The 27,489-nt window shown below is 43.9% G+C and overlaps 1 protein-coding gene across 1 annotated transcript; it reads right to left on the bottom strand.

Moving 5' to 3' along the window:
* On the bottom strand, positions 1 to 27,489 carry LOC137266189 (cytochrome P450 26A1-like). Its single transcript, XM_067801695.1, has 6 exons — positions 27,446 to 27,489; positions 23,887 to 24,103; positions 22,867 to 23,364; positions 22,166 to 22,570; positions 20,400 to 20,761; positions 1 to 103 (listed from the first exon to the last, which is right to left on the bottom strand). Exons 1-6 carry the CDS (start codon positions 27,487 to 27,489, stop codon positions 1 to 3), a joined length of 1,629 nt encoding a protein of 542 aa, XP_067657796.1.

Below are 27,489 nucleotides of genomic sequence, written 5' to 3' on the forward strand. Positions count from 1 at the left end.
CTAAACGTCATCGTCATCATCATCGTCGTCCTCGTCGTCGTTGTCGTCATCATCGTCATCATCATCGTCGTCGTCATCATCATGATCATGTTCATCATCAACGCTAAGGGAGAAATGTACGAAAAGTGGCAAAGGATTACGCTATGATGGATGGATGGGTGGATGGGTGGATGGATGGGTGGGTGGATTGGGGATGGATGGATGGATACACAGATTTATCTCTGACCAGCTAGCCGACCTTGGTATAGAACTGTTTATCATACAACAGTCGACACCCACGTAAGTCTCTGCAACATTCTATACCTTACAAACTTTGCTCTTCGTTTACTTGTGGTGCTTCAAACGGTGAAGTTTGCAAACAAATTAGTTGTTTGAAGTTTGTTATAAGGTATCACATTTAACTGTGTGTTCTCGTCAGCTGATCCTTGTGAGTCCACACAGTCGAGACATCATTATATACCAAGCCAGACTAGAAATTAGGAGCACGTGAGTTACTCTTTGATCTCACCGATCCAATCAACGGCCTTGATCAATGGAAATAGATAAACATGGCGGGAAGTTTTGTATTTGGGGGTTCATTTCAAAAGTAATTCTACCGTTTTTGTGTGTGTAACATCTTGACACTCGACTGACAAATGCATGGGAAGTCACTCCAGCTAACTCAGTTGATGAAGTGACCCCCACATGAATGAATTTATGCCAGCAAACAACATACGTTGTCACGTGACGATATCGAAACTGAAATCATAATAACCAACAACAAACAAGAGGTAACTGCAGGTAACTGTGTTTACGAAAAAATACAAATTACTGCACAGTGATTGCAGTGAAAGCACACGGTAGAAAGATGGTGCAAGAGTTAGAGACATTACAGTTACTGTCGACCATTAATGAATCTGGATCAGACAAGCCAGTGATCAACAGCATGAGCATCGATCTGTGCAACTGGATATCCATGACATGTGTCAAGCAAGACAAGCATGGGTGACTGAAGATGACTGCATTTGTGAAGCTTCTGTAAAAGACCAGGTGTGTGTGTGTGTGTGTGTGTGTGTGTGTGTGTGTGTGTGTGTGTGTGTGTGTGTGTGTGTGTGTGTGTGTGTGTGTGTGTGTGTGTGTGTGTGTGTGTGTGTGTGTGTGTGTGTGTGTGTGTGTGTGTGTGAGGTGTACCCACAGACTGCTGGTTTTGATGTCAACGATGTCATGTTAAAACCTAAAGGAAAAAGTTTTCAGGGAATTATTTGCTTAAGCTGGGTTAATCTGTAGTGTTCCAGAAGTTTCCAGAATTACTCCAAATTTAAAAATGGTAGCTAGTGCATTAGTGCTAGAATCGAAAATTAATAGTGTTCATGACAACCTTGTACAACATTACACTTATATAAAACAATGCTTATATCTATTTATCACGGAACTGACAGACCTGGAGCAGACTGATAGTCTGATCGGTAGGACCGACATATAGCAATACCCTGTGCTTCTAAGAAAATATTTTGCCTGGGCAAAAGTACCACAGTGAAAACCTAGACTTTTACCACTAAATTCCGGCTGTGCCTTTCAAAAATACACGCAGTATAGAGGGACGGCCCCCTGATGTCCCCACAGATGATTGTACCATTCACAAAGTACTCAGACAATTACTTCAAATCAATTTTACACGTTTTATTGACTCTGCATATCCTGTTGAATCAACTGAGATTTGCTCACCATCTCTTTGGAGCAACCGAATCGCAATATTGTCTCAGTTTTGTTGTTTCTTCAAAGATCCCAAAACATCGCCAGGTCTGGAATTACACTCTCCTAGATAATGTTGTTTGTGGTACTGACAGGAATTTTTCCGATGGTATATAAAATAGCGATCTTCAATCTACAGCCATCCCAGAGGCGTCCTTTAATGTAATTACCTTTTCCTGTGGAAGAAGGTAGTATAAGAACTCTGAGGCGTGTGAGGTTTCAAGTCTGTGTGAGGATATTTACAACGTACACTTTTGGTAAGGGGTGCGCTTGTAATTCTTAAAATACTATATGCTTCTTTAAAAGTCATTATATGTTGGGAATGAAGTAAATCACGTATTTGTCTACAGCCACCAAGCCCCATTACAGCTAGGTGAGTGAGTGAGTAAGTTTTACGCCGCTTTTCAGCAATATTCCAGTCATACAACGGCGAGTAATGGGCTTCACACATTGTACCCAAGTCGGGGATCGAGCCCGGGCCTTGTGACGATCGAACGCTTTAACCACTAGGCTACCCCACTGTCCCTTACAGCTAAATCTTTATATGTTAGTGGTATCAAGTGTAAGAAACATGCACGATTTATAGGTCTCCTTTTACTCATACTGAGTACATTAAACATCACAAAGTGCAACACTGTCCTTACAATCCAAATGTTTTCTGTTTTTAAATTATTTCGAGCTGAAGTCCATGTTTCATCATATTCCACCCATTACGATATACATCCAGCCAAACTGACGAGAACATGAAACTACACACGTTGTGTTTCTTTCAATTAGATAAAAAGTCTTAAAAGGCGTCTTGTCACTGTTAATCGGCTCACACGATGACCCAGTCATATGGCTGCTACTGATGTCACCGTCAACATCCGGTTACGTTGTTGACTCTGGCAGGCCCACTTCTGGGTCCGTCACATGACTGGCCTGTCGTACTGAAACGGTTAAATGGCCGAATTATGGTTTGTCTTTTGCAACCCAATGTCACTGTAATAAGACTGTTGGAATCACCTATTTATGTCATTCCTGTGGCCCCTTCTCTTTGCGCCGACGTCAATCCTGGAATTTTCACGTGAGATTTTTGTCAAGTAATAGTTCATTTTTCACGACAGTAAGGTTTTATACTCTCTGTAACGTAAAGTGCTCGTGTATGGAAGAATAATCATTATTTTGCGAAAATTCTCACATAACATGTACAGATGTTTATGGCTGATGGTTACGCTCTATACAATCAGTGTTCTTCATTAAGTTTACTAGTTAGATCGCAAATGTGGTATTGCAGCGACAATTACACTTGTGTACTTTCTTTTGTTTGTCAGTTTATATCCATACAGTTTGGGAATTGTGGTAATGCATCCTAAAATATTTTACTGTGTTCTTTGAAACTTGCATAAAGCATATTATCTTTCAGATAGGTCAGGGACCCTAAACGCAACTCTTTACTATAATCCTGTTTTGATTGATTTAACCAAGATTCCTTTCCCCATTAGCGTGGGCGCGTGAGGGAGGGAGGTGTACGCCTACATGTAGTACACGGGGTATTAGGCAAATTACGATATGTGGGAGGACCCCCGATGTGACGGACGTAGAAGACCTTGACACTCTGACCAAACTTGAAACATCATTAATGTATTCTGAATCCTACCCTGCGTGTATTAGGGGATGGTCTGCATGTTTCCTACGTTGTATGAAGACTGGGACAAGTATGAGGTCAGTTTGTGAAGAGGTTTTCTGCCTGTGTCCAAACTGAGTACAGTTTAAAAATTTATTTTTTTGTCATTTAAAGAAGTTGTTTGTTTATTTAATGTTTCAATGTTTTTCCTTTTCTGCTGGCTGGGTTCCGTCCTGTTACGCCCCTTAGTACTATAACCATTCCACGGGTTAATTTCAGATTTTTTCTTTAGGTTGTTTTCTAAATTTGTTATTCTCTTGTGTTTCTGGTTTATTTGGATTTGCTTTATTGCAATTTTCTGTCTTGATTCATTTTGCTCAGACAAAGTGGCAAAAGGTAAGCAGTGGTCAGACAGTGTTAACACCTCAGTGTGATTGTGTGTAGTCTTATGTGAAGCACAGAATAATTGAGACCTTTTCTGGGAGATATGAAGACTATTCTGTTGGGGAAACTCAGGGGAGACACTGGCAGTGAGCATTAGGAGGCTATGTAGCCCAGCATCCCCATGGGGAAACGTTTATAACGGATTGACTTTTCTTTAACCACAGACGTGGTGTGTGTTCAGTCACACTTTATTGAAGAATTGGCAGTTTGCGTGTTGGTTGTATGGAATAAGCTACAAGCTGTACGCTCGACACGACAGGGACAACTTTAAGGGGGACTGGTGCTCACACCACGTCCACACCACTTCACACATTACTGTAGCCCCTACGCGATACCAGCTGTTTATTCATCGCTACATGCTACAGCCTGACCTGTGTGGCCCGTGTACTGTCTTCCTTTCCATGGAATGATCCAAGAATATTTAGCAACAAGAATGTCAAAAACTGTTCTCGGAACTTTGAGATGCCGACGATTTCCGACTGAGAGATTTTGACAAGGACATCTCCATGTTGCTAAGGTAGCTGAATTTGAAATGTCATAAACACAATGCAAATTTACTAATGAAGATTACACTTACAAATCCATCAGTAGTACAGGCATTACCGCTACCATCTTATGAGACGTATTGTAAGCTTTTGCGAGATTTCTAGGAGATGACTTTTGGGAGTTTCACTCGGTATGTCTTATGATTCTTACTAATGGACATACGAGCATCCATTCAAATTGAACCATGGCGCTGGATCTGCTGATATGTATATTGGGGAAATCAATTTGAAAGTCTTATTCAAAGCGGAATTCAATTTGTATGCTTTCCTGTTATCTACATGTCTTATCCACATACCCTAGATAAACAATGGCATCTAGCAATCACACTACACCCGTAACCATCCGGGTTATAAGATGAGCTGGGTCTTCGGCTACCCATGCTTGGAGACGGGATCGGGTGGTCAGGCTCGCAGACGTGGTTGGCCGAGATCGTTGCTCATGCTGTTGATCACTGGATTGTCTGGTCCAGACACGATGATTCACATACCAGCGCCATATAGCTGGAATATATTGCTGCGATAAACAACAAGTAGACAAAATCACAATAAATGTACCATCCTCTCCCCTGTCGCAGTTGTCATGGCGATGTCAGACATGATGGGAAATGATCAATACATCCATTTTTATAATTCTTGTAGCTGGCTTTCCGTTTACGCTTGATGGAATCTGTATCGGTTGAGGGTAAATGTTCCTCGGATCTGACGTTTGATATTTACATGCGTGTAGACCAACTCTTTTTTCACGTCGACAAACTTACATGCTTCATTACACGCTGTAAAATATCCCCTGCTTGCACTGACTCTACCCTTTCATGAAAAGACTGGACAATATTACTGAAATACACACGAAAGGGTGTAGGTTCATATTCAAAAGTACACATATAGTTTATGACAAGTCGTTCATATTAAAAGACAGCCTCATTAAACATCTTTGGGTATGACAAAATTCAAACGAATCATACATTGTGTCCTCTTTCACACATTCTCAAGTTTGCAGGGGGTCCATGTGCAGAAACAAGATCCATCATTTACAAACATGCCTGAAGTCAAATACCCTGGACAAAATACACAAACAAAGCATTTGTGTTTCCACCTTTCTAGCTTAATAAACTCTATATTCGAGATTGTACGAAAAAAACATTGTTGACAGCCATCATCAGATAGACACAAGGTAGTTCCCAGCTGGTACGGAAAGTGTATATTTTGCTAAAGAAATCGGAAAGTGGGCACACGCATTCAAGAGTTAGCCATCCTTGTGTTACTGAGTTAACAGAATTGTTCTTTTAATGATCTAATATATATCGAGAACCGCCAGATACATATTTTATTGATTTGTGTTTTTGCCTCTGAATGAAAGCGACAAAATCTAAACCCAACAGCGAGGTGGACTGTGTTATGTATCATGTGTAAATGCATAGATGAATCTGTTACCAAATACTGGGTCCGTGGGGTAGCTCAGTGGTTAAACCGTTCGCCCGTTACAATGAAGACCAGCGTTCGAGTCCCCACATGGGTAGAGTGTGTGGAGCTTATTCCTGGTGTCCCCCTGCCGTGACATTGCTGGAATATTGCTGTAGCCGCGTGAAACCATACTCACTCACTCACTCACTCACTGACTCACTCACCAACCCACCCACTCACTCACTCACTTGATACTGAGGGTTCGCACATGCTCGTCAGGGCTCTCCAATGCCTTTCAAGATTAAAAGTAGCAGTCATGGCGTCAGTGATATTGAGGTCTAATAAGGCGACTATCTCCAGAGCCGAAGATTCTGGGTTCGAATTCCACCAACGTTAAATGAAGTTTAATGGATGCGAAAGTTTGGTAAACATGGAATGTTTCACTGACGCTGCTAGTGCATCATTTCGGTTTCTCTTGATATTACATAACTACTGTTCCAAAGGCGTTAAATCCACTCATTAATTCATTCGACCACTCACTCCAAGGATTTTAAGCGCTGTAGTTTTACCTGTAAATTATAACCCTGCGTTGCGAAAATCCCCCCCTCGTAAGATGTAAGATCAATTGAACTCACTCGCCATCTGATGTTACATCTTCACGCCGTGATAGTCAAAGGGAGATAACTCTTTTCATCCGTCACCTTGAATCACATAAATCATTCTGCCACTAACCATAGTCTCTGACACAAGATTTACCTTTTGAAATACTTCATTTGCGTACTCTTAACCATCACGCGGGAGGAATCCATTATTGATTCAAAGGGATGTGCGTCTGGCATAGCAACTGTTTACATATCAGTGCAGAAAAGACATGCAGTAGACATGCAGTAGACATGTTTTGAGACGGAATTTGTAATCCAAATCGATTCGCCTCCTTATCGCGAATGGCATATACGGATTCCATGATATGAGAATAAGGTGGACTATTATAAAGAAATTTGGTTCGTTATTTCACTTTAAACGTTAAAACAGCCGTGAAGATTTGTGATACCAAAGCAAAAGAAGCGGCATATAAAATACTTGGAAATTTTATGGAAAATGGAATAACTAGGTTTAGATGTGATGGATCAAAGTAAATATGATGGCAGTACACAAAAGAATGGCAGTTCAGTTTCAATGACTGTGTCAAATATCAGTGGTTATAGAAATGTAGAAATGCTTAGTGATAACAGTATATACAAAGGGCAAGTATCTTCAGTTAAAAACTGTTCTTTAATTCAGTGTGAGATTACAACAACATGTTCAAATTCACTAAAGCATTCTTAACAACTTTCCACAACGGGGTAGCCTCGTGGTTGAAGCGTCCACTCGTCAAAGAAACAGGCCGCCATATTGCTGGAATATCGATAAAACTAAAATCATTTACTCACTCCAGATAATTGAATTTTCCAGATTCCACTCCTCCCACGTTTAATGCATCTTCTCAAGAAAATACAGATTCTAGCATTTTTGTTTGGTTGGGTCCGGGAGCCGAGGTAAATACAAACGTTTTTATACTTAGGAAGTATATTCTCTAGCTGAAGGGTATAACAGTGTGTAGGCTTCGGGAAATATCCAGAAATATCATCAGAACCAAATGGAGAAGAACCAGACCTTTTCAGTACAATCTCAGACACAGACACTGTTAAAACGAGAACATGGAGACTCGGGGATGTTCCATCTTTTCCTGATTCAAAATTCGAACACGGCAAATTCAGGTCTGCAGACTCTAAACACCTTGTGTTTGCGACTGATTATCAACCAAAGCGAAAGGATAGAGTAACTGATCGACTTCCAGCTTATTCATCTGACTTTGCGGCCCCTGACACATCCCGCGTAAAATCGATCTAACCAAATCTGGTTTTCTGAATATACCGCATCTCAAAACCAACAAAAGGAGAACTATCTTAACAGAACGAAACATTTTTACTAGAGACAATCACTAGTATTTCAGAGTTACCGCCCCTGATTTACCTCCACGGACACAGTGCATCTACATGGCCCAATATAAACGGTACATTATAAATTAGTTCAGGCCGTATTGGTTTCTTACTGACCTTCTGAAAGAAATACGAAAACCTTCCTGTTCAGAGGAGGGCGGAAAAAGAGCCATCTGTTTGACCGGCATTTTAGAAGCTGATGAACAATGAAAGAACAATCCTTTAGGGGTAAAAAAATTAAAATTAAAAATTAATAAATAATTAACAAGTTGCCATCCGTTTCTTATTGGAATAAGGCTAGTATGTCAGAAATGTTCATGACTATGACATTTTCTTTAGCTCCCTAACACGTTTGTTTGTTTGAGTGTCCATTCACATATGTAAAACTATTTGTGCTTGAAAATAACTAACGAAAACTGTTATGTTGTAAAACATTATTATGAAAATAACAAGAGTAAAGTAAAGTCAGAAACAATAAACAATAATATTACGATGACAATGCAATATCATTAACGCACACACGGACACACGTGCACACTCACGTGCACACACGGACACACGTGCACACTCACACGCACACGCACACGCACACGCACACACACACACACACACGCACGATGACTGTCATGATTAATGCTCCTAAAACATCATTTCTCCTAACACGCCACTAATCACATGTCGAGAAGAGTGATACGTTTTTGTAAATAGTCATACATATCCAGAAATCATCCAAATCATCTTGGTAGGATGTAAGTCTTATTCTTCCAAACCCATGCTGCAAAGATTATCCCAAATCCTCCTTATCAAAGATAAAGGTCTTCTTCACATTGAGACATAGTAATCAATGCCCATAACGCAAAGTGGTTCTTCAGCAACAGACACAGCGTTGAACAATCACACATATTAACTATATTCAGAAATATGAAATAAGTAATCTTTCACAGGCTGTCGCAAACAGAATGTAGTACCATAAATGTACATGATGTTGTAGCACAAACAGATAAATATAGCGATTCAATCAAAACTAAAGTTTCCAGTCCTGTCCAAGATCCGTGTGTTTACTTCGACCATTCGGTAGCTGATCACCGCTTACAGGCTGCCAAAAAGGAAGCCAACAGATGGTTTCAACTTAGACTTGTCTCCACAATCCATAGTTCTCCTCTCCCGAAAACGCAGTTAATAAGGTACGTCAACAAAAATCACCAACGTTTATCAAATCAAAGGTGTCCAACATTCTTTCCTCACGAAGGTGAAAGCTGAACGGGAGATTATCTGGGACTTCGTTACTGGGAGGTATGAAATCAAAGGGGTTTTTGTTCTTTAGATCCCATGTGCATGTCTTTATCTTCCACAATAAAGATTTTGACACATTGTGGTGTTATGTGAGATGATCAAAAGTACGTCCCTGTATAGGGTGACTGTTCTGGAACTTTCGATGATATTCTGGGTTGGACTACACTGCAATTTAAGGGAGCCTGTACTCCCGCTCTGTATAACGCTCAGTCTGAACACAGGATACAATATAAAGCAACTAATGATGTAACAGTTAGTCTCACTATATTTTCAATTATTGAAATTGTAACATGCGCACATAAATGCCACATATTTGCATGGTGTTTCTGCGGGTGGTTATGTTCAGGTCATGTCAATGTTTTCAGATAAATCGATTTGACAGTCACTAAAAGTTATGTATTCTTTGAACATTTACCTTTTAGTAACATATCGGCAAAATGGGTATCGAGACTGATAAAGATATTGTAATGAAAATACTTGTTGCTTGATTTTTTGTGAGGAGTGTATAACACAATACTTGCCACTACTGAATGTCAGCAGAAACAATACACTCGAAAAACCGTTACACAATGAATAACACTACAAATTGATCAAACTACCATACCAGCCACCAAAAACACGTTGGGATCTAGATTAAATCTGGAGAAATAATATATTCTTACAAAGCATGATTTACTTTAGTTGTTAAGGAGAGTGTCTCGAACACCTAGCATGCTGGTAATTGTGACGTCACAGCCAGGTTGTTGCGATCGTGGCGAGAAAGATTGTGGGAAACGCGAAACGTCATCGAGGATTCTTTAACCACTGAAGTCATGGAGAGAAATGACTCTAAACAGTATACATTGTCTTGACTTTGACTTGCCTAACGCTACGTTGATCCAAGCATTGCGTCCTGTCGAATCAAAGGTTCGAGTGCTTGCAGCAGGCACGCCTACTGAGAAGGTGGAAAGCAAGAATCACGTGACTCACTAATCATGTCAATTCTATATAAGACCTAGCATAACACAGCATACCTTGGGGCGATGGGGTAGACTCATGGTTAACATGGTCAAAGCGTTCGATCGTCATCCGAAGACCCGAGATCTGTCATCACATGGGCACAATATGTGAAGCATATTTCTGGTGTACCCTGCTGAGATATTGCTTACATCGGAGTAAACCTGAACTCGCTCGCTCACGCACACACTCACACACTCACTCACACACTCACTCACTCACACACTTATCATGTGTTGTTGGATTTCTCTTGTTCACCAATGGCATTTTAACTCTTCTCTGGAATCAGCAATTGGTTGAAAGCCGGCTCCTCCACAGGGAGATGCCATCTTGAAAGGAAGATAGCATACCAGTCACTAGCTGCAGCGCAGGTGTGTGTGTGTGTGTGTGTGTGTGTGTGTGTGTGTGTGTGTGTGTGTGCGTTTCTTTTGCGGTTCAATATATTTGTGTCCAGCCCATTGAATGTTTCTCTGCATTTGATAACGTAAGTCTAATCTTTAACATAAACTAGTAAGAACTTTCTCTGCTCTGTACTGTTACATCTCTTTAGTCAGCGAGATCTACTTTAGGAATGTGAGGCTCCAGTACGTATTTTGACACCACGTAATGAATATATCTCAATGAAAATTTTGTTGAAAGTACATTTCGTTACTTAAGTATTGATGTCATTTACCTTGACCTGAACGCTGACTGTCCTCAGAAGGCTTGTGTTCTCTGGCCAACCGGCTGATGTCGGTGGATGACAATCAATGTCTCTTGCAATAGCTGAATGTCAGAATCTGCAGCAGGATCGCCTTACACATTCGAGGACACGTGTACTGGCGACTAAGTTCATACATTGTGTATACCCACCACTATATTCAACCCACTATACTAGTACTGGATTGCCATACATGAAGCAATATTCTTTTGACAGACAAAGAAATATACAAATGTCCACAAGTACGCACACACGGTATTGTGAATGGTAGTGTTAACGTCAATTTCGGTTCGACTGAAGCCAAGGAACATTGTCTCTACGTTGTAATCGCTCTCTTTCCGAATGATGTACACTATTATTTTTATGATTGTAAAATATCACCTTTTAAGTGGAAATCAGTCTCTGAAATAAGGTTACCCGGCACGTGTTGCCCAGATGTGCGATTGGTCCTCTCAAAGGTCATGGGTTAAATAGCGCGTCACAGGTACATTCCATTAATTCATCTGCCACTGGTGTGGAAAAGCGCAAACATTTTTAGAATATTTGTATGTAACAAAATTAATAAAACATTGTTTACTTCAACAAGTCTAGATTACTTGAATTAACATGTCTGTATGTACTGTGATGGAAACATGGATATATGTCAATATTTGGATAGGACTGGCTCCTTGTCAGTCATCATAGTGTCATGTTAGTACAATAAGAGGCAAAGGTGATGTTTACTGCAGAGTATGAAATGTTATCACATGTTTCACGGCACATTAACGATCAACAGCCCACAAGAACAGCGCAGCTGGTATATGGAAAAGAGCCATAACGCCAGCAGTCCGTATCAAATGTATCCGCATTGCACTGATGCATGTCTGGCACCTCATCGAAACCTTGGGGATCATTCCATATCTGTGCTGCAGTTTTCTTAAAGAGGGAGTGAGTAAGGTCTGACACCGGTTTAGCAATATTCTACCAATACCACGGTGGGGAACACTAGAAATCGACTTCACACATTTAACGCATGTAGAGAATCAAACTCGGGCCTTCGGTGAACGCTTTAACCACTACAGTCCGTGTGAGTCAGAAACGGACCGATGAATTGCAAATTTTATCATGATTCAAAATTGCCGAATAAATATAAATAGTACACGTCTATCTTTTACTAATACCCAACAGCTTTCTGATATTTGAAAAGTTTCCGGACTCCACCCAAAAAGTTGTTTAAGAAAATATCATCATTGAAAACGCAAGCTACACTGGAGAAGTCGATGTTCTAGCGTCAGAATTATCCATCTGACTGAGCGTCTTACACGGGTTCCATAGACGTGTAGCCTGTTCCCTCAGACCCGCCTCTGTTTGTCTTGTGGGCTTTAAGTGGTGTTGGCTGGAATCTGTGTCGGACGTACGACACCACTGTGAGGTTCGAATCCACCGTACTGATGTTACTGACTTTCAGCAACCACGGAATTATAGACATCTTGTTATCTGGACTTTTACGATGAGAAATGCCGGTCGTTCTAGAAATATCATGCAAATGTGCAATTCTAACAACAATTCCTTGGTTGAGCTTCGTCGACTATTCGTGCTCAGTTTCCGGTTCATATACACATATTCGTCCTCAATAACACCAAAGAAAACATTTCATGCCACAATAACTTCTTTGTGGGATATACTTTAGGTGTTTGGCTGGCTGTGGCTATAAACAGCTTGACTTAAGGGCGAGGGTGTACCTAGGTGTGGGGGTTGGCTGTGGCTACAAACAGGGTGAACTAACTGACTGCGAGAAGTGTACCTAGGTGTGGGGGTTGGCTGTGGCTATAAACAGGGTGAACTTTTTGACTGCGAGAGGTGTACCTAGATGTGGGGACTGGCTGTGGCTACAAACAGGGTGAACTAACTGACTGCGAGAGGTGTACCTAGGTGTGGGGGTTGGCTGTGGCTATAAACAGGGTGAACTTTTTGACTGCGAGAGGTGTACCTAGATGTGGGGACTGGCTGTGGCTATAAACAGGGTGAACTATCTGACTGCGAGAGGTGTACCTAGGTGTGAGGGTTGGCTGTGGCTATAAACAGGGTGAACTATCTGACTGCGAGAGGTGTACCTAGGTGTGGGGGCTGACTGTGGCTATACACAGGGTGAACTAACTGACTGCGAGAGGTGTACCTAGGTGTGGGGGTTGGCTGTGGCTATAAACAGGGTGAACTTTTTGACTGCGAGAGGTGTACCTAGATGTGGGGGCTGACTGTGGCTATACACAGGGTGAACCATCTGACTGCGAGAGGTGTACCTAGGTGTGGGGGTTGGCTGTGGCTATAAACAGGGTGAACTATCTGACTGCGAGAGGTGTACCTAGGTGTGGGGGCTGACTGTGGCTATACACAGGGTGAACTAACTGACTGCGAGAGGTGTACCTAGGTGTGGGGGTTGGCTGTGGCTATAAACAGGGTGAACTATTTGACTGCGAGGGGTGTACCTAGGTGTGGGGGCTGGCTGTGACTATAAACAGGGTGAACTAACTGACTGCGAGGAGTGTTCCTAGGTGTGGGGGCTGGCTGTGACTATAAACAGGGTGAACTAACTGACTGCGAGAGGTGTACCTAGGTGTGGGGGCTGGCTGTGGCTATAAACAGGGTGAACTAACTGACTGCGAGGGGTGTACCTAGGTGTGGGGGTTGGCTGTGGCTATAAACAGGGTGAACTAACTGACTGCGAGAAGTGTACCTAGGTGTGGGGGTTGGCTGTGGCTATAAACAGGGTGAACTTTTTGACTGCGAGAGGTGTACCTAGATGTGGGGACTGGCTGTGGCTACAAACAGGGTGAACTAACTGACTGCGAGAGGTGTACCTAGGTGTAGGGGTTGGCTGTGGCTATAAACAGGGTGAACTTTTTGACTGCGAGAGGTGTACCTAGATGTGGGGACTGGCTGTGGCTATAAACAGGGTGAACTATCTGACTGCGAGAGGTGTACCTAGGTGTGGGGGTTGGCTGTGGCTATAAACAGGGTGAACTATCTGACTGCGAGAGGTGTACCTAGGTGTGGGGGCTGACTGTGGCTATAAACAGGGTGAACTAACTGACTGCGAGAGGTGTACCTAGGTGTGGGGGTTGGCTGTGGCTATAAACAGGGTGAACTTTTTGACTGCGAGAGGTGTACCTAGATGTGGGGGCTGACTGTGGCTATACACAGGGTGAACTATCTGACTGCGAGAGGTGTACCTAGGTGTGGGGGTTGGCTGTGGCTATAAACAGGGTGAACTATCTGACTGCGAGAGGTGTACCTAGGTGTGGGGGCTGACTGTGGCTATACACAGGGTGAACTAACTGACTGCGAGAGGTGTACCTAGGTGTGGGGGTTGGCTGTGGCTATAAACAGGGTGAACTTTTTGACTGCGAGAGGTGTACCTAGATGTGGGGACTGGCTGTGCCTATAAACAGGGTGAACTATCTGACTGCAAGAGGTGTACCTAGGTGTGGGGCTGACTGTGGCTATAAACAGGGTGAACTATCTGACTGCGAGAGGTGTACCTAGGTGTGGGGGCTGGCTGTGGCTATAAACAGGGTGAACTAACTGACTGCGAGAGGTGTACCTAGGTGTGGGGACTGGCTGTGGCTATAAACAGGGTGAACTATTTGACTGCGAGAGGTGTACCTAGGTGTGGGGGTTGGCTGTGGCTATAAACAGGGTGAACTATTTGACTGCGAGGGGTGTACCTAGGTGTGGGGGCTGGCTGTGACTATAAACAGGGTGAACTAACTGACTGCGAGAGGTGTACCTAGGTGTGGGGGCTGGCTGTGGCTATAAACAGGGTGAACTAACTGACTGCGAGGGGTGTACCTAGGTGTGGGGGTTGGCTGTGGCTATAAACAGGGTGAACTATTTGACTGCGAGAGGTGTACCTAGGTGTGGGGGCTGGCTGTGGCTATAAACAGGGTGAACTATCTGACTCCGAGAGGTGTACCTAGGTGTGGGGGTTGGCTGTTGCTATAAACACATTGAACTATTTGACTGCGAGAGGTGTACCTAGGTGTGGGGGCTGGCTGTGGCTATAAATAGGGTGAACTGACTGACTGCGAGAGGTGTACCTAGATGTGGGGGCTGGCTGTGGCTATAAACAGGGTGAACTGACTGACTGCGAGGGGTGTACCTAGGTGTGGGGGCTGGCTGTGGCTATAAACAGGGTGAACTGACTGACTGCGAGGGGTGTACCTAGGTGTGGGGGTTGGCTGTGGCTATAAACAGGGTGAACTATCTGACTGCGAGAGGTGTACCTAGGTGTGGGGGCTGGCTGTGGCTATAAACAGGGTGAACTATTTGACTGTGAGGGGTGTACCTAGGTGTGGGGGTTGGCGGTTGCTATAAACAGGGTGAACTATCTGACTGCGAGAGGTGTACCTAGGTGTGGGGGCTGGCTGTGACTATAAACAGGGTGAACTAACTGACTGCGAGAGGTGTACCTAGGTGTGGGGTTTGGCTGTGGCTATAAACAGGGTGAACTATCTGACTGCGAGAGGTGTACCTAGGTGTGGGGGCTGGCTGTGACTATAATCAGGGTGAACTAACTGACTGCGAGAGGTGTACCTAGGTGTGGGGGTTGGCTGTGGCTATAAACAGGGTGAACTATTTGACTGCGAGAGGTGTACCTAGGTGTGGGGGCTGGCTGTGACTATAAACAGGGTGAACTAACTGACTGCGAGAGGTGTACCTAGGTGTGGGGGCTGGCTGTGGCTATAAACAGGGTGAACTATCTGACTGCGAGAGGTGTACCTAGGTGTGGGGGTTGGCTGTGGCTATAAACAGGGTGAACTATTTGACTGCGAGAGGTGTACCTAGGTGTGGGGGCTGGCTGTGGCTATAAACAGGGTGAACTATTTGACTGCGAGAGGTGTACCTAGATGTGGGGGCTGGCTGTGGCCATAAACAGGGTGAACTATTTGACTGCGAGAGGTGTACCTAGGTGTGGGGGCTGGCTGTGGCCATAAACAGGGTGAACTATTTGACTGCGAGAGGTGTACCTAGGTGTGGGGGCTGGCTGTGGCTATAAACAGGGTGAACTATCTGACTGCGAGGGGTGTACCTAGGTGTGGGGGTTGGCTGTGGCTATAAACAGGGTGACCTAACTGTCAGAGATGTACCTAGGTATGGGGCTGACTGTGGCTATAAATAGGGTGAACTAACTGACTGCGAGAGGTGTACCTAGATGTGGGGGCTGGCTGTGGCTATAAATAGGGTGAACTATCTGACTGCAAGGGGTGTACCTAGGTGTGGGGGTTGGCTGTGGCTATAAACAGGGTGACCTAACTGTGAGAGATGTACCTAGGAATGGGGCTGACTGTGGCTATAAACAGGGTGACCTAACTGACTGCGAGAGGTGTACCTAGATGTGGGGGTTGGCTGTGGCTATAAATAGGGTGAACTATCTGACTGCGAGAGATGTACCTAGTTATGGGGCTGACTGTGGCTATAAACAGGGTGACCTAACTGTGAGAGATGTACCTAGGTATGGGGCTGACTGTGGCTATAAATAGGGTGAACTAACTGTGAGAGATGTACCTAGGTATGCGAGTGCGAGTGGCTATAAATAGGGTGAACTATCTGACTGCGAGGGGTGTACCTAGATGTGGGGGCTGGCTGTGGCTATAAACAGGGTGAACTATTTGACTGCGAGAGGTGTACCTAGGTGTGGGGGCTGGCTGTGGCTATAAACAGGGTGAACTATTTGACTGCGAGGGGTGTACCTAGATGTGGGGGTTGGCGGTTGCTATAAACAGGGTGAACTATCTGACTGCGAGAGGTGTACCTAGGTGTGGGGGCTGGCTGTGACTATAAACAGGGTGAACTAACTGACTGCGAGAGGTGTACCTAGGTGTGGGGTTTGGCTGTGGCTATAAACAGGGTGAACTATCTGACTGCGAGAGGTGTACCTAGGTGTGGGGGCTGGCTGTGACTATAATCAGGGTGAACTAACTGACTGCGAGAGGTGTACCTAGGTGTGGGGGTTGGCTGTGGCTATAAACAGGGTGAACTATTTGACTGCGAGAGGTGTACCTAGGTGTGGGGGCTGGCTGTGACTATAAACAGGGTGAACTAACTGACTGCGAGAGGTGTACCTAGGTGTGGGGGTTGGCTGTGGCTATAAACAGGGTGAACTATCTGACTGCGAGGGGTGTACCTAGGTGTGGGGGTTGGCTGTGGCTATAAACAGGGTGAACTATTTGACTGCGAGAGGTGTACCTAGGTGTGGGGGCTGGCTGTGGCTATAAACAGGGTGAACTATTTGACTGCGAGAGGTGTACCTAGATGTGGGGGCTGGCTGTGGCCATAAACAGGGTGAACTATTTGACTGCGAGAGGTGTACCTAGGTGTGGGGGCTGGCTGTGGCCATAAACAGGGTGAACTATTTGACTGCGAGAGGTGTACCTAGGTGTGGGGGCTGCCTGTGACTATAAACAGGGTGAACTATCTGACTGCGAGGGGTGTACCTAGGTGTGGGGGTTGGCTGTGGCTATAAACAGGGTGACCTAACTGTCAGAGATGTACCTAGGTATGGGGCTGACTGTGGCTATAAATAGGGTGAACTAACTGACTGCGAGAGGTGTACCTAGATGTGGGGGCTGGCTGTGGCTATAAATAGGGTGAACTATCTGACTGCAAGGGGTGTACCTAGGTGTGGGGGTTGGCTGTGGCTATAAACAGGGTGACCTAACTGTGAGAGATGTACCTAGGTATGGGGCTGACTGTGGCTATAAACTGGGTGAACTAACTGACTGCGAGAGGTGTACCTAGATGTGGGGGTTGGCTGTGGCTATAAATAGGGTGAACTATCTGACTGCGAGAGGTGTACCTAGATGTGGGGGCTGGCTGTGGCTATAAATAGGGTGACCTAACTGCGAGAGATGTACCTAGGTATGGGCCTGGCTGTGGCTATAAACAGGGTGACCTAACTGTGAGAGATGTACCTAGGTATGCGAGTGCGAGTGGCTATAAATAGGGTGAACTATCTGACTGCGAGGGGTGTACCTAGGTGTGGGGGCTGGCTGTGGCTATAAACAGGGTGACCTAACTGTGAGAGATGTACCTAGGTGTGGGGCTGACTGTGGCTATAAATAGGGTGAACTAACTGACTGCGAGAGGTGTACCTAGATGTGGGGGCTGGCTGTGGCTATAAATAGGGTGACCTAACTGCGAGAGATGTACCTAGGTATGGGGCTGACTTTGGCTATAAATAGGGTGAACTAACTGACTGCGAGAGGTGTACCTAGATGTGGGGGCTGGCTGTGGCTATAAACAGGGTGAGCTAGCTGACTGCGAGAGGTGTACCTAGATGTGGGGGTTGGCTGTGGCTATAAATAGGGTGAACTATCTGACTGCGAGGGGTGTACCTAGGTGTGGGGGCTGGCTGTGGCTATAAACAGGGTGACCTAACTGTGAGAGATGTACCTAGGTATGGGGCTGACTGTGGCTATAAATAGGGTGAACTAACTGACTGCGAGAGGTGTACCTAGATGTGGGGGCTGGCTGTGGCTATAAATAGGGTGAACTATCTGACTGCGAGGGGTGTACCTAGATGTGGGGGCTGGCTGTGGCTATAAACAGGGTGAACTATTTGACTGCGAGAGGTGTACCTAGATGTGGGGGCTGGCTGTGGCTATAAATAGGGTGAACTAACTGACTGCGAGGGGTGTACCTAGATGTGGGGGTTGGCTGTGGCTATAAACAGGGTGAACTGTCTGACTGCGAGGGGTGTACCTAGGTGTGGGGGCTGGCTGTGACTATAAACAGGGTGAACTAACTGACTGCGAGGGGTGTACCTAGGTGTGGGGGCTGGCTGTGGCTATAAACAGGGTGAACTATCTGACTGCGAGAGGTGTACCTAGGTGTGGGGGTTGGCTGTGGCTATAAACAGGGTGAACTCTCTGACTGCGAGAGGTGTACCTAGATGTGGGGGTTGGCTGTGGCTATAAATAGGGTGAACTATTTGACTGCGAGAGGTGTACCTAGGTGTGGGGGCTGGCTGTGGCTATAAACAGGGTGAACTATCTGACTGAGAGGGGTGTACCTAGATGCGGGGGCTGGCTGTGGCTATAAACAGGGTGAACTAACTGACTGTGAGGGGTGTACCTTGGTGTGGGGGCTGGCTGTGGCTATAAACAGGGTGAACTTTTTGACTGTGAGGGGTGTACCTTGGTGTGGGGGCTGGCTGTTGCTATAAACAGGGTGAACTATCTGACTGCGAGAGGTGTACCTAGGTGTGGGGGCTGGCTGTGGCTATAAACAGGGTGAACTATTTGACTGCGAGAGGTGTACCTAGGTGTGGGGGCTGGCTGTGGCTATAAACAGGGTGAACTATCTGACTGCGAGAGGTGTACCTAGGTGTGGGGGCTGGCTGTGGCTATAAACAGGGTGAACTAACTGACTGCGAGAGGTGTACCTAGGTGTGGGGGCTGGCTGTGACTATAAACAGGGTGAACTAACTGACTGCGAGAGGTGTACCTAGGTGTGGGGGCTGGCTGTGGCTATAAATAGGGTGAACTAACTGACTGCGAGAGGTGTACCTAGATGTGGGGGCTGGCTGTGGCTATAAACAGGATGACCTAAGGACGAGAGATGTACCTAGGTGTGGGGCTGACTGTGGCTATAAACAAGATGACCTAAGGACGAGAGATGTACCTAGGTATGGGGCTGACTGTGGCTATAAACAGGATGACCTAAGGACGAGAGATGTACCTAGGTATGGGGCTGACTGTGGCCATAAACAGGATGACCTAAGTACGAGAGATGTACCTAGGTATGGGGCTGACTGTGGCTATAAACAGGATGACCTAAGGACGAGAGATGTACCTAGGTATGGGGCTGACTGTGGCTATTAACAGGATGACCTAAGGACGAGAGATGTACCTAGGTGTGGGGCTGACTGTGGCTATAAACAAGATGACCTAAGGACGAGAGATGTACCTAGGTATGGGGCTGACTGTGGCTATAAACAGGATGACCTAAGGACGAGAGATGTACCTAGGTATGGGGCTGACTGTCAAGTGTGACTATAAACAGCATAGTGCTAGGTGACTGTACATCTGAGCGGGTCTGGCTGTGACTATTGTCACGAAATGATTACCAAGAAGAAACTGAACTTTAACCAATTATCATTTCGGAAATATATTTGGTGTGATACCAACAAACAATGAAGCATTGTATTATAAATAACAAGTGTATTCTATTGAAATACAAAAGCAGAATACAAAACCGTCATTACATCAAGCTTCCCAAACCATGACTCATCCTACTGTGAGCATGCTATAGGCCATGTAATCAGAGGTGACGTCTCTATGGTTGATAATACCATCCTTCGTTGGTTATTTATAAATGGACCACAAGCACCTAAGCAATATCCCCATCAAGCGGTTTAAAAAGTTTAGATAAATATGATATATAACCGGTATAAATCTGCTTGTAAAGTTGGCCATCCTAAAAAGGTATAACGCGAATGGATACATGACAGCACTAGAGTGTGTATGTGTGCGTGCGTGCGTGTGCGTTTCAAATTAAACTTGTCAAAATTTCGTAAATTTAGTAAGACAGATGGGTTGCATATTCCTTCCATCATTAACCTGTTATAGGGTTACAGGCATAAGGCTAAAACGTAATTTTTCAGCTGCTACGGCCAAGTGCAGTAAGTCAACGGAATTTAATAGTCGAGGTACAGCTACCCTTACTACTGCACAGACTTATCAAAGTCCTTTCGAAAGTGAAAGGTCACGGGGAGATTATCTGCAGGTTTTGTTACTGGGATGTAGGTAATCTTAGGACTTCTGTTCTTGAGTTCCCATGTACATGTCCTGATGAGTTCCACAATGAAGATTTTCAGAAACATCATGGCAAACTTTTCACCTGGACATGCACGAGCACCTGCTCCAAACGGAATGTAGTGGAATCGGTTGCCACTCTCGCGTGTCTTTTCGTCCATTTCACTCCAGCGTTCAGGTTTGAATTCCTCCTTGTCGTCAAAGAGTTTGGTTGTTTGATGTGTGTCTCGGATGCTGTAGATAACAGTCCAGCCCACTGGTATCTGGTAGCCCTGTAGATAATGAACACAAAGGGTGTATGTGTGAGTCAGAACGGTATCCCTGTTATGTCTTGATGGTGCAAGTGGCAATAATTGTACAACCGATATTTCCTTTGGATATGTAAAGGGTTTGTCGCTTTAATGTACAATCGCCATATCACAGCTTAATCTGCATTCCCTCTGCTCATTGTGTGTCGCGGCATATAATTTCAACTGTGTGTCGGCGATACTGGCTGATAGGTGCAAGGACAACCACATGAACCATCTGTAATTGTCGCGACTGTAAACAGTGTCGTGTACTACCCAACGCATCCTTGATGATCTCCACCATATACGTTACGTTAAAGCTCCACTGGCCTGAAACTTTGAAGGTTATCGAGGATGTACCCAATGTGGCTATAAATGGTAGATATACCCCTATGTCGTCTCAATTCCTTAGAGGGTACGTACGTTCATACTGGTATTGATTATATTAAGGATAAAGTTTTGTGAAATTCCGAAGAAGGTCCGTCAAACGGTGGGGATGAATTTTCATGGCTTGTCGATAAAGTCTGCAGGAATAGAATTTGCTGATCCTGCCCCTGCGATGATTAATCCATTAGACTGGGGCAACCAACAGGCCGTCAACGGTGATAATGGGGCTAATTTGAAGTGAGCAGACAATATATATTCGCAAAGCCTGTTTGTTTATTGTTTAACGCCGCACTCAGTAAATATTCCAGCTATATGGCGTCTTCCCGGAAATTAAAAGAGTCTAGACCAGACAACCCAATGAGCAACAGCATGAGCATCGATCTACACAAATGGGATACAACGACACGTGTCAACCAAATCAGCGAGCATAACCACCCGGTCCCGTGTGTTGCCTCTTACGACAAGCATTGGGTTACTAAAGATCAATTCTAACCCTAATCTTCAAGGGTCATCAACAACAGGAAGAAATACTGACAAGCAAAACAGTTCGGATAGCTTCCCTGTCGATACATAATGGGAGATTTGGCTGCGATGAGGAAATCTAACAGTAATGTATGTTTGTTCTGCAGCGAAGATATGTGTGCTCAAAGAAAAGGTCCCCGCTCAAAGCAACTTTATGTAATACCTGGTTTGTTACTCAAAGTTTCCTCAGACCATGAACTATGAATTGTGAGAGGTCTTTACGTTGGAGATCAATTCATTTGTTTAATTAACAAAGCGTAAACATGTACATAGATCGTTCACGTGTACGCAAGAGAGTGACCTCCCTTGAAACTCGTTCACATGACATCTTCGATGTTATGGAAAATGCGAAAACCACGGCTTGAGAATCAAACATAATGAAGCCTTATACATACCTCGGTCTGGGAGAGTTCAAGGACATTCTCTTGTTTTCTTTCAACTCAGGGGTTGAAAATGAAGGTGTCTTAATGTTTGCTTTACCTCAATCTCCATTGTTTTCTTAACCCTCCGGAAGCCACCACCAGCAGGCGGGTACACTCGGAGCACCTCCTTCACCACGTGGTCAACGTAGGTCAGCTTCTTTAAACCGTCAAACGTAAGCTCGTCTGCGGAACTCAATAGTCCATTCTCTTCCAGTTCTTCTTCGATTTGCTTCCTAACATCATCAGCTTTACCTAAAGCCAGTAGAGTTGAGATTGCCGAGCTGGAGGTAGTGTCATTTCCTGTGAACCATAATTCCAAGACTGCATTTACCAATTCCTCTGTTGTGAGTGCTGAAGCCGTTTCATCGAGATTCTTCAGTTCATCAACGAGGGACCATTCTTGTGTTTCTCTGTTAAGTCTGTTCTTGATTTCCTTAATGAGCTGTTCTCGTTCCTTCAGACCCTATATTTAAAGGAACAAGTAAACGTCAATTATCTTGCAAAAACAAGTCTTGACTTGTTGTGTACTGTTTGTGCGTTAGGTCAACATTACATCCGGACAGCGTGTTGTTGCATCTCAGCAAATACTCTGGGTGGGATCTAGTGGAGTTCACATTTTTTCTGAATAAAACTGGATTACTTGCAAACATCCGGGCAACATTATTCATGTATTTACATGACAAACCGAAATGCGAAACGCTATATAACAAAATCCATGTACAAAGACCTTCTTGCTCTTTACAAAATACATATTCATACCTTTGACAGTGCAGATCCAGGCAGTTCCCACGGCAGTGAAAACAAGCTGTTAGTGAAAGTCTTGAAAGAGCTTATTATTGACTGAAGGCTCCGATCATCAACGTCAAATCCAATAAGGACGTTGGTAGCAAGACACATTGCCAAGCTTTTGCAAATATCTGTTCCGAAAAGTTGCCCCTTGCTGCACCAGTCCAAAATATGGTGTCTTAGGAGTTTTTGAATTCTTGGGACATGTCTTTGTATAGCTGCAGGAGCTAAAGCCCGGAGAAGTAGCTTCTTCCTGATCTTGTGGCTGTCAGGACTTGCATTCAGTAATGCACCAGGTCCCAGTAGACGTTTGATTGTTTTCGGCCAGCTGCTGTCTACAGTGACGTGCTCTCCCATCAAAATATGGCGTATATTTTCAGCTCCGATGATTCTGATGGTGGGCTGTCCCATAAGGTGTGTCTTGTATACGTTGCCATATTGTTTACGCCGAGATAGGTAATAGTCAGAACCCTGAGGGGGAGAAAATGGTATGGTTAAAACTTCAAAACAAAATATATTTTTACTTTAGAAATCTTAGTAATTTATCTTGTTGTTTGATAATAAAGCAGGTTAGTTCATCATCTCATTTCTATTACTCATTGTGTTATTTATCAGGGATATTGGATCGAAGTCGAAGCCGTTTCCTTCCTGGTCGTGTCAACGTGGATTGACGTCACATCAGCATCTGTTCTGCTCTACGCCGCTCGCTGCAGTGTGCCAGGTACATTCTGCTGTATGGTGTGGCTTGTAAAAAATCAAGTCAGGATCAGGCAAGCCAGTGATCAACAGGATGAACATCGATGTATGCAACTATGTGATACAATGACGCGTCAACCACGTCCGCGAGCCTGACCACCCGTTCCCGTTAGTCGCCATGGAACGCCAGTTGTAACCCGGGCGCTCGCGGATTAAAAGGCTCTCTACATAGAATAAACCTTCAACACAGACACAGGCTAATTCAGAAAAAAAATATATTCAATGAGCATGACTTACTTTGACGATTAATGACAGCGTCTCACCAACCAAAGGAAAACCCATGGACCCTGGGGGCAGGGGCAGTTTGCTGCGAGGATCCCCGGCATGCTTGTAATATTCACGCCACGGCACGGTTGTCAAGATGATGGCGAGGAGGGACCATAACACATACCGCAAGACGTTATCGAGGATACCATCGTGGTCAGTGAAGATGTTCTCGACCTTCTGCAGTTCACTGAGAAAACATATCGTATTAGATATTTCTCAGCATCTAACATCCTCGAGGAGAAACGAATGTCTCAATCATTATGACTCACTAATGTCAGTGTCCAAACATTATACACGTACGACTGTGTCCAAACATTATAACTTACGACTGTGTCCAAACATTATACCTTTACGACTGTGTCCAAACTTCATACACTTACGACTGACTCCAAACATTATGCACTTACGACTGTGTCCAAACATTATGCACTTACGACTGTGTCCAAACATTATGCCTTTACGACTGTGTCCAAACATTATGCACTTACGACTGTGTCCAAACATTATACACTTACGACTGTGTCCAAACATCATACACTTACGTCTGACTCCAAACATTATGCACTTACGACTGTCTCCAAACATTATGCACTGACGACTGTGTCCAAACATTATGCCTTTACGACTGTGTCCAAACATTATGCACTTACGACTGTGTCCAAACATCATACACTTACGTCTGACTCCAAACATTATGCACTTACGACTGTGTCCAAACATTATGCACTTACGACTGTGTCCAAACATTATGCCTTTACGACTGTGTCCAAACATTATGCACTTACGCCTGACTCCAAACATTATACACTGACGACTGTGTCCAAACATTATGCACTTACGACAGTGTCCAAACATTATACACTGACGACTGTATCCAAACATTATGCACTTACGACTGTGTCCAAACATTATGCACTTACGACTGTGTCCAAACATTATACCTTTACGACTGTGTCCAAACATTATGCACTTACGACTGTGTCCAAACATTATGCACTTACGACTGTGTCCAAACATTATACCTTTACGACTGTGTCCAAACTTCATACACTTACGACTGTGTCCAAACATTATGCACTTACGACAGTGTCCAAACATTATACACTGACGACTGTGTCCAAACATCATACACTTACGTCTGACTCCAAACATTATGCACTTACGACTGTGTCCAAACATTATGCACTTACGACTGTGTCCAAACATTATGCCTTTACGACTGTGTCCAAACATTATGCACTTACGTCTGACTCCAAACATTATACACTGACGACTGTGTCCAAACATTATGCACTTACGACTGTGTCCAAATATTATGCACTTACGACTGTGTCCAAACATTATGCACTTACGACTGACTCCAAACATCATACACTTACGACTGTGTCCAAACATTATGCACTTACGACTGTGTCCAAACATCATACACTTACGACTGTGTCCAAACATTATACACTGACGACTGTGTCCAAACATTATACACTGACGACTGTGTCCAAACATTATACACTGACGACAGTGTCCAAACATTATACACTGACGATTGTGTCCAAACATTATACACTTACGACAGTGTCCAAACATTATACACTTACGACAGCGTCTAAACATTATACAGTGACGGCTGTGTCCAAACATTATACACTGACGACTGTGTCCAAACATTATACACTGACGACTGTGTCCAAACATTATGCACTTACGACAGTGTCCAAACATTATACACTTATGACAGTGTCCAAACATTATACAATGACGACAGTGTCCAAACATTACACACATACGACAGCGTCTAAACATTATACAGTGACGGCTGTGTCCAAACATTATACACTGACGACTGTGTCCAAACATTATACACTGACGACTGTGTCCAAACATTATACACTTATGACAGTGTCCAAACATTATACACTTATGACAGTGTCCAAACATTATACACTGACGACAGTGTCCAAACATTATACACTTATGACAGTGTCCAAACATTATACACTTATGACAGTGTCCAAACATTATACACTTATGACAGTGTCCAAACATTATACACTTATGACAGTGAACTAAAACGTAAAATGTATCAGATGGAAACGATTTTAAACGAGACCTTAAGTCACTACGGGTGTTGGTACATGTGGTTCTAGTCCCGTGCCAGGAACCGCCACGTGTTCTATCTACAGCATATCAATGTAAACACTCCTGCTACACGGGTTCATGTCAAAATGTAAACCTAACTTTACAATTAATGGGTTTCATGTGTCATAGCTCACTGGGGAACACGGAGGAATAAGCGAGAAGTGCACTGTAAAGACGGCATATTGGTCATAACTAGTACATACACCGATACAGACCATTAACCAACAGGCATGAATATGCACCCACATTCTTACACGGATAGGCTTGGTGGAGTTAAACTGAAGAATCCTATGAAGACTTACACGCACGCACGCACGCACGCACGCAAGCACGCACACACGCACACACGCACACATGCACACGCACACTGTGCACTTATATACTGTAAGTATCTCTATTACATGTAAACAGGTTTGTTTTAGTTACTTTTACTTTCACTTTCGTACAAGTTCGAGTGTGAGAAACCCATGTCTGTAAACTGGTATCACACACATGTCTGAGATCTATTTATCTATTTATTTATCTATCTACTTTATATTCTAGTCATGAATAATCACTGAAGCCTATGTAAAACATTAGGTGAAAACCGTCTTTAGAGATAAATACCGGCATTCCCTGCGAATGTTCAAAGTGTACAACAACGGTACATTTCCTGAAGAGATGTGATAAGTGTCATATTATCGTCTTGCAAAAATACCTCGCACGATGTACTTTAGTGCCTGTCCTTTGGGGGATCCATTGTTTCTTTGATGAAATGGTGATCTTTAGATGACATTTTTCACGTGTTAACATGATAATACTGTCGGAAAAGATTCATTCCACCCTTCCCCACCCACCCCCCGATATTAAAATGATTTAGAGTAGTGATTAGGAAGCCATGTGAGGTCATTCATTCATAAAAGTATAGTGTGTATTATTGCGCAGAGATGAGACGGTATGAAATTTTATGAAATGATGATTTTTTTATATTACCCTGCGCTTGTCTGTCATTTATCTTACAACTTGTTGTTTCAACGTTATTTAACGTTTTGAAGCAATTCTTTGTAAGATAAATGGTGTGTGACAGACACTAGTTTGGTTATCTCTATTTCATCCTTAGTTTCTTAGCATAATTCGGTGGCACTCGGACATTGATCACCCACGGACATGACCTTTATCGCCGCATCTTATGTGATGTTTACTTACGTGTGTACAGGGTGTTGAGTACACCTGTACCGGATGCCGTAATGATCAATCAGCCTTACATATTATGTTCCCACATTCACATCAACAACAAATTACAATTATATTTTTCCCACATGTGAAATGGTGCATTTGATCTTAGATTCGGTCAGAGACCAAGACGCCATTGTGTTATATTTATACAGACGCATGTAGAGATACGTTCTCTTACCTGCATATGTAGGAAAAAGAAGCAAATAATCCCGACTCTGCCAT

This window comes from Haliotis asinina, chromosome 15 (assembly GCF_037392515.1).
Source record: "Haliotis asinina isolate JCU_RB_2024 chromosome 15, JCU_Hal_asi_v2, whole genome shotgun sequence".
Taxonomy (NCBI): Eukaryota; Metazoa; Mollusca; class Gastropoda; order Lepetellida; family Haliotidae; genus Haliotis; species Haliotis asinina.